This window comes from Corylus avellana, chromosome 3 (genome assembly GCF_965113065.1).
Source record: "Corylus avellana chromosome 3, dhCorAvel1.hap1.2, whole genome shotgun sequence".
Lineage (NCBI taxonomy): Eukaryota > Viridiplantae > Streptophyta > Magnoliopsida > Fagales > Betulaceae > Corylus > Corylus avellana.
Genome location: NC_142492.1, coordinates 11,504,843 through 11,513,054, shown reverse-complemented (window position 1 = coordinate 11,513,054; position 8,212 = coordinate 11,504,843). Strand labels below are relative to the sequence as shown.

The window sequence follows — 8,212 nt, the reverse complement described above, 5'->3', positions numbered from 1 at the left end:
GACCTCATAGTTTAGGGCAGATTTTTGAAACTTCACCAAGTCATGGCCCTTCGGACCGACCCTTAGGGAGTAAACCTCGAGTACACCACTCCACACGCCAAAACCGTGTATCAAGTAATCCAAGGCAACACCTGGTGCAGAATCGAACCCCAAGATGTCCGAGTTTACGGCTCATCCCAAACCCGCCCTTTCACCACTAGGCAGCACCCCAACGGGTTAGCCTAGGGCAGAAAAATACAATTCAATTCAATTGTCCTTCACTCCTTTTAATGAAATTTGAAACCATGCAAGAATAGAGGCCAAGAAAACCAGCAGCACTAGTTTGGAACATGATGCAAAGAATCCACATGCACATCTAAGTAAGAAAAACCAAAAGTACAAGTTGAATCCGAACCACTATCTCTCTTCCTTTCTCTTCTCCTATCTAATGAAATAGGTATACCCTAAGTAGTAGTAGTAGTAGTAGTAGTAGTAGTAATAGTAGCTGGTATGAGATACAAGTATTCACAATGCAGCATCTCTCTCAAGATCTATAATACAGCTTTGTGAACTGATACTGCAGCAGCCAAAGAAACTCGATCAAGAAACCCACCAAATTGGATTCCACAACCATGAACATAACTTCTCATCAAAATTGCACCACACTTTAATGTGATACTCTTTATCTCACCAAAATTTCAAGGGAGAGAGTTGTTTCTGTGTATATAAGGGAAACTATCTTACAAAAATTGAACAGGGGCAAAGGCAAAGTCATGTTGTTCACTCTTAAGGGTCAAACCAAACATCTGATGAAAGTGATGAAATCCAATCCAGCTCCACATTTTGTCTTATTCAAAATCAGTGCATTGCTTATTCTCAGAACATGCTAGAAAATTGAAGCCTGGGACGTTGACTGCTTCATGCCCAAAACTGTTGCCTAAAGATCCGAAGTCCGACTCATCATCATCGCTGTCAATATTATTAGGGGTCACGCGATTCTGATATCTTCTTCGCAGGACAAGGAATACATTGAAGTAATAACTCACCAAGTTTTCCCTCGTCTTCCTTGGAAAGCACTTGAATGCATTTTTCCAAAGATTTGACCTTACCATATCCTTAACTCTCGTTTCTTCATCAGATGTCCATTGAAGTGAAACTTCCTCACCCATACGATCAAATCTCCAACGATAAAACACTGAGCCCAGTTCAAGTTTCAATTTCATCCTCTTCTCAGCTATATGAAATCTAACACATTCAACAGAAGCTGGGAGTCGACAGCCACATAAATCCGGTCTTCCCCTCCCAATGGGATCTGTTTCAATTAGTTCAATATGCCTTTTGTGTTCCAAAGGCCATATACATGTCCCTAGCCACTTCGAGTCACTCTGTGAAACCACACCAGTCCATTCAGGGACCTCAGCAAGACAATCCCCATAAACTTGCCTTGGAAGGTAATCATCCTCAGGTGGGTTAACTTTTGCATCTGTGGCTGATATATCAACAGTAACAAGTTCTTGCTCCTTGGGGCCATTATCCAACTCCATCTGATGAGGGCTCAATTTAAGCTGATTGGCTGAACGTGAATTGCAACAAGAACAAGCAGGACATTTCCCCAAAGTAGGAAGCCTTTGACTGCATCTTACCCTTGCTGTGGACTGGTGGTGACAAGGGGCACTACTATCCTCATACATAGAGGGATGCATCTTCAGCTTCTTCTGCAAGTTCAAACCATCATCATTTTGTAAAATCGACAAAGTAATGTAATTTCCTACTCAACAAGTAGAGCCCCCCACTACAAAGTCTTCATTGCAAACCCTTTTCTTGATGGCTAAAAGCTACACGTGTGGAGAATCCATTTACTTCAAGTTTCAGTGTTTATATCTCCTATTACCAGTGTTTGTTAAAGTTCTAGTGGTCAAGAAACAAGAACAACAACAATAATATTAGGGATGGTGAAATGCTGTGATGTAACAACTTGGTACTTGCACTTTTCTGGCTTTATTTTTCCACACTAGATGTTAGGGATGGTGAGGTATTGGTTGCTTCAGAAATTGAGGGGGGAAAAAATCCCTTCATATCTCCTTTCACAAGGAAAATGAAACATAAACAAACCAACTCAAGACTATATGACACCAAACACGAGATGAACCCCTTTTTTTTATTAGTAATTGAAATATAATTAAAAGCACAAAGCGCAACCCAGACAGGGCGGAACTAGCATTTGGAATTTGGAGGGGGCAAAATTAAAAAATTTGAGCGGTAAAATTCTAATTTTAAAAGAAATTTGAAGGCAAAATTTTTGGAGAAAACATGGTGCTTTGGGCTGAACCCAGATACACAAGAAGTATACAAGAGAAACGTCAATCTAGGAGAATAAAGAACAAAAAAATCATTAAAACTAATCACCAAATGAGCTAAAAACGCAGCTGACCAAGAAAAAAAAAAAAAAGAAGCTATGCAGAGACCTTAGTGGAATGTAACTATGCAGAGACCTTACTGGAATGTAATGTGCACAGTTTGTAGTAAAGAACATTGGGTGATCAAGAAAATGTCACTATTTGGAGCCTATGCAGAGACCTTATAATATAGGTCAGGAGTTCGAGCCAGCATGTATCAGGGTTAGCAGACATTCCCCTAATTGTAGAGAGAGAGAGGGAGAGAGATGAGGCTTGAGATTTGTGGAGCCAAACACTTGCATAAGCAGGGTATGGATCCGAGGTATGCCTGCATTATGTCCTTAATGCTTGTGGATTTGTTTCATGTGACAGGAAAGTTTTAGATGATATTTCGAACAGAATTCTGGTATCATGAAATTCTATGACCAGAGGGTCTTCTAGAACAGGTAGTTGTAAGGAACCTCTTTTGTTGTTTCGGGAGAGGCAAGGATTAAGGGTGAAGTTTGAAGAGTTTGCCTTGGTTTATTAGCTTTCTATTTGTTCACAAAGTTGTGGTTTGGATTTGGGAAGATGTGTGCAGCTTTATAAGGTATTAAGCTTGAATTAATTATGAGAAATGCTCTTGTGGATATGTATGCTTAAAGATGGTGGACGAGTTGGCCAGGCATCTTCACCGGCAATTGTAAAGTGGCCATACCAGTTTCATCTCTTTGTTACTCTTAATTCCATCAGGAGATGGAGAAAAGAATACTATATGTGCAACAACTACTGGTGAGTGGCATTATGTGATTGTTTAAAATATTTACACAATCATACTTGCATTTTGACCCTACCACAAGGAGGTTACATATCACATCTTGAAGGGGGGATTCTTCGTTTTGCGGGGTAACCACAGGAGAGTAAAATATATTTTCTTCACCATAAAATATTGATGAGTTCATCCTAAATAATAGGGATAAGACTCGGAGTAGAAATTAATATTATATAGGTTAATACATTTTATACCTATAATTCAATCAAACATTGCAAGTTATGTTTGTCACCAAATGGGTAAAAGTATTGAAAAGTTATCAATCAAAAGGACATTAGAAAGTGATTACAAAAACACCCATCTTGAGATAAGAGTGAAATACTAAGTTATTGTGCTTCCAAAGTCTTACATGGTTCTGATATATCAATATAAATCCCATTCTCAAAGTTTTACACCACATATAATTGAATGCCATGAAATTAATAATAACTAATGGAGAGGATGAAGAGGTGAAATCCAATAGTATCCAATAGTGCTATATGAAATCAGGCAAATTAAAACATTGTTGATAGACATGACCAAAAATAAAAAATAAAAAATAAAAAAGGCGCATTCAACATCAAAGCATCACCACATTGTACAAACCCAGGAAAAAAAAAGGGACAAGGAAAACCCGCAAGAATTGAGTTGAGACATAGCATTGCACAAACTTAGTGATTACTCATAGCATTTAAAATGAGAATATTTGAATAGAACATATATGATCGATGCCAATTAAAATGTTAAACCATCATTTCTCATGAGGGTTAAATGCTTCATAATGACTCCACTCTAGGGATTCTCTTTCGAACAGACGTCTTTTATTATTCTCTTGATATATAGCTATCGAGTATCTTATACATATATATATATATATTGAGACCCGACTCATTTGACTACCTTGAAACTTCGAAAATGAAAATATATATTGGCCAAAAAAAAAAAAAAATTAGAGTCCAAATAATTTGCAAATATTATCCCCTTTAAATGCCCTCTTTAAGTGATTAGCTTGGTATGAGATAGACACGGTGTTCAATTTGAACCAGTTTGATCACAATATATTGGATTTAATTTCATTGGTATTCAGCAAGGAATTAAGCCATTATATTGTGATTCCTCATTAATTAAGTCCTACATTGATTTCTTACTATGTAAAATTGAGCTATATAATTGATTATAGGGAGCTCCAACTATAACTTGATTAGTCATTTTAGAGTGATGGCGCTAATATGAAATAGCACTCTTCGTGGGTCATTACAAATGATATTAGCAACCTAGTAACACCATGTAACATTTTAAACATTGCATGACAAGGGCCCTGACGAGGTCGTCGGGGTGGGAGAGATTGTAACACCCAAAAATTAAGTCCCACGTTGATTTCTTAGTAGGTGAGACTAGGTTTTATAAGTGATTATAAGAAGCTTTAACTGCAATTTGGCTAATAATGTTTTGAGTGATAATGCAAATGTGACTAAAACTTTCTCCGGGTCCTTACACATATCATGTACATTGATTCTACTCAAGGCATTAATAATGCTGAGATAAAAGCAAAAACTTAAGAAGAAACACCAAAGATCCATGAGCTTACCTCCAAGGGAGATCCTTCAGTCTTATGAATGACATGCCTTCTTAGCAACAGTGCTTCCCTTGCCCTAATTACCTGGGCCCAGAACTCCTTGCCTTCATGCTCGTTCCACTTAGATGGCTCTGGTATTACCCCAACTGAAGGATCAGCAGGATTCTTTGCGATCTGGATCACCCACTTCAGTACTCCTGCTACAGACTCTAGCTTTCTCTTACGAAAGTTAAATTCTTCCTTAGCAATTTTAGAATCCAGGATTATATGATCAGCACCAACATCCTTAAAAATGTGTTTGTCATCATCACGACAGACTTTACCAACATCGTCCCGGATTCTACTTGCGATCTTGGTGTCTGAAAAATGAAATCCCCTCTTTCCAACATCCATATCAGTGTACTCTCCACTTTTACAAGATTCCAGTCGAACAAATCCATCATCATTCTTCTTTTTCGACAGCCCATGAGACAACAAACCTCTAAACTCTGTCTCCACCTCCAAAGACAACAAACCGAAACCCCCATCACATCCAAACTGCCCATTCCCCAGCTTCCTATCTCTACACCTCTCCTTGAACCATTTCTCCAACTCGTTCAAGTATTTAAAACATATCAATTTCACCGAAGGCGTCGCTCTAAGATCCAAACCCATATCGTCCGCCACAAAAGCCCACAGGCCCTTCTTCGACACCATATCAAACCCTCCTCTCTTCCGCACTACCCAGAAAAGTCTAAACAAATCCAGGGACCGCCCATCACCGAGCACTGCCGGAACAGGCCTAATAACACCTTTACTAGTAATCTCTTTCAGGAAAACTGAAAGAACCTGGTCGAAAAGGCCTCGAAGTTTAACCTTGTAATCATCATGAGAATCGTGAACACCCACAACGGCAACATCTTCTACGGAATTATCACTAGCAACGCTACAACCATTATTTTGGTAAGCACTAGCAATATCAACGCAATCTAAGGCAGACCCATTTGTTAAAATCGAGCATCCTGCCATGAACTTAGCTTTCTTTCTTTTCTTTTTTTTTTTTTTTTTATCTTTTTTCTAATATATCAACCCAAACCAGGAACAAGTTCTTGTTTGTGGTTTTACAGAAAACGATGATAAAAAACGAAATTCAAACAACAACAAAGAGCATGAATTGTATTGGGGCATGCCAGGGTGAGAGACCCTTTGCCCTGGTCTCTAAGAAGATTTACCTCATTTCTGGGTCTTGGACAATCTTGCTTCTAAATGCTTCACAAAAGCCATTTGGGTGCCCGAGGCCACAGGGAATCAATGGGGTGAGTTATAGGACAGCCAAAACTGATAGTTGTAGGCTTGACAAATTAAGGAAATGACTAGTGGGGGACCGCACAAGGGAGGAACAAAACCATAAGACTGGAACCAAGATTAAGATTAAGGGACTTACATAGGGTGTAAATAGCTATCCGTATGGGCCTTGCCTAATCTGGACGCCTATTTGGGTAGGTGTTCGGATAATTTGAGCAATTAGTGTTAGAGGACGAGCGGGTCTCACCTTGTTTGGACACTTAATTAGATAGGTATACGAATAATGTGAGCAAGTGCTTGGACATTTGGAACCCACCCACCTTCTCACATGAACTACCCGTATTAATATTGCACCCAATCTTGGTTGAGAGAGAAATAAAGCAAAATAGTCTATGATTAGGGGCCTTACAATGGGCCTTGCTGTGTTTGAATATCTATTCGGATAAATTTTCGGATAGTTTGGCCAATTAATGTAAGAGGGAGAATGAGTTTCGCCTTGTTTGGGTAGACAGGTGTTTGGATAATCTAAGCAAACAATCGAACACATGGAATCTACCCAATCTCTCTCTTGAGTTGGCCGTATTAAAGCTCATTGCCCCCGATCTCGATAGAGTGATAAAAATGAAGCTGATTAGGGGTAAGAAATTCTAAGCCTTTCTTTTTCTTTTTTCCTTTTTTTTTTTTTTTTTTCTTTGATTTTTTTGGCTTCTAAAAGGGAAGGATATGAAATGTCAAGATTGGAATAAGTGTGACACAAAAGTAGAAGATTTAACCAAAAGCAGTAAAGAAATTAAGAGTAAATGCAAGTAGATTTAGGTGTACCTATGCCGTCCAAGGGCATATAACCAATTTTGCTTCATTGAAATAACAATTGAAGCCTTGAAAGGAGCCTACCTTGATATAAGAATTAATCGATGTAACTTTGCTCTCGTTTCACACGTTATACACCAATTGTATGCACCATTTACCATATTTATTTTAAATTACAAATATTCACTTATAAAAAATTAAAAAAAATAAATAAATAGATAAAAAAAAAAAAGATAAAGATAAAGAAAGAGAAAGAAAGGTGGTGGCCCCTCTCTTTTGAGGGGCAATGTCCCCTAATTGAGGGTGGTTGCCCCTCTCTTGTAGGTGGCTACCCCTATATGAAAGGAGGTGGCACCCCTCTCTTGTAAGGGTATTGTGCCCTAAGAGAGGGGCGGTTGCCTAGTCAGCCACCCCATTTATGTTTTAGTTTTTAAGTTTTTATTTAGGGGAAAGTCTACATACCCCCCTCAAACTACCACTCAATTGACAATGTCCTCTCCAAACTTTCAATTGTGACAATATCCGTTTTAAACTACAAAAAGTTATCAATGTTCCTCCCAATAACGAAACTACCCTTAGTAAAATAAATAAATAAAAAATACTAAAACTTATAGAAATAACCTAAAACTTTTTTTAAAAAAAAAAAAAACAAAAACAAAAAAAAAATTGAAATTTAAAAATTAAAAAAAAAAATTGTCAATTTTCGTTTTCTAAAACAATTTTTTTTTTTTAAATAAAATTTTCCGTTTAAAAAATCGTTTTAAATAAAATATTCGTTTTAAAAATCGTTTTTAGAAAAATAAAAATAAATTTTTAGTTTAAAAAATAAAATTTTAGAAAAAAAAAACGTTCTTTTTAAATTAACATTTTCGTTTTTTTTTTTAATAAATATTTTTTAAAATTGTTTTTTGAATTTATAAGGGTATTTTTGTCTTATTGAGAAATATATAGGACATTTTTATCTTTTTGCTAGTCTTAGGGGGGCATTAACAATATTTTAGTAGTTTTAGGAAACACTGTCACAATTAAAAGTTTAGAGAAACATTATCAATTTGATTATAGTTTGAGGGAGTATGTGAACTTTACCATTTGGTCTAGCGTAATAGGTCATTAATTAATTGAATAATAGATGATAAACGAAAAGACCTATTTAAAATCAGAAAAAAAAAAAAAAACTAATTGTCAAAATTAAACACCTAGAAACTAAATTGAAATAGCATGAAAGTCTTCCGACTAAATTTTATTTTTCTCTAAAATTATTAATGTAATTTTATAAAAAGTTTTTGGTTTTTTTAGGTAATTTCCTCCTTCCTATACTAAATTGATTATTTCCATCCTAGGCTCCTAGCACATGGACCGCATTAGCACAAGCCTTGT

General features: G+C 36.7%; 1 protein-coding gene across 1 annotated transcript; it reads right to left on the bottom strand.

Annotated features, from left to right (window-relative positions):
- Positions 1 to 318: 318 nt before the first annotated feature.
- Positions 319 to 6,254, bottom strand: LOC132175504 (ARID/BRIGHT DNA-binding, ELM2 domain and myb-like DNA-binding domain-containing protein). Its single transcript, XM_059587477.2, has 2 exons — positions 4,754 to 6,254; positions 319 to 1,694 (listed from the first exon to the last, which is right to left on the bottom strand). The coding sequence occupies exons 1-2, from the start codon at positions 5,747 to 5,749 to the stop codon at positions 828 to 830; spliced, it is 1,863 nt and encodes a 620-aa protein (XP_059443460.2). The 5' UTR covers positions 5,750 to 6,254; the 3' UTR covers positions 319 to 827.
- Between the last annotated feature and the right edge of the window lie 1,958 nt (positions 6,255 to 8,212).

Excerpts from the sequence above, each read along its gene's own strand:
- LOC132175504 (XM_059587477.2), bottom strand. The coding sequence starts at position 5,749 with ATGGCAGGATGCTCGATTTTAACAAATGGGTCTGCCTTAGATTGCGTT. Across the intron at positions 1,695-4,753 it reads CTGAAGGATCTCCCTTGGAG|AAGAAGCTGAAGATGCATCC; the intron begins GTAAGCTCATGG and ends TTGAACTTGCAG.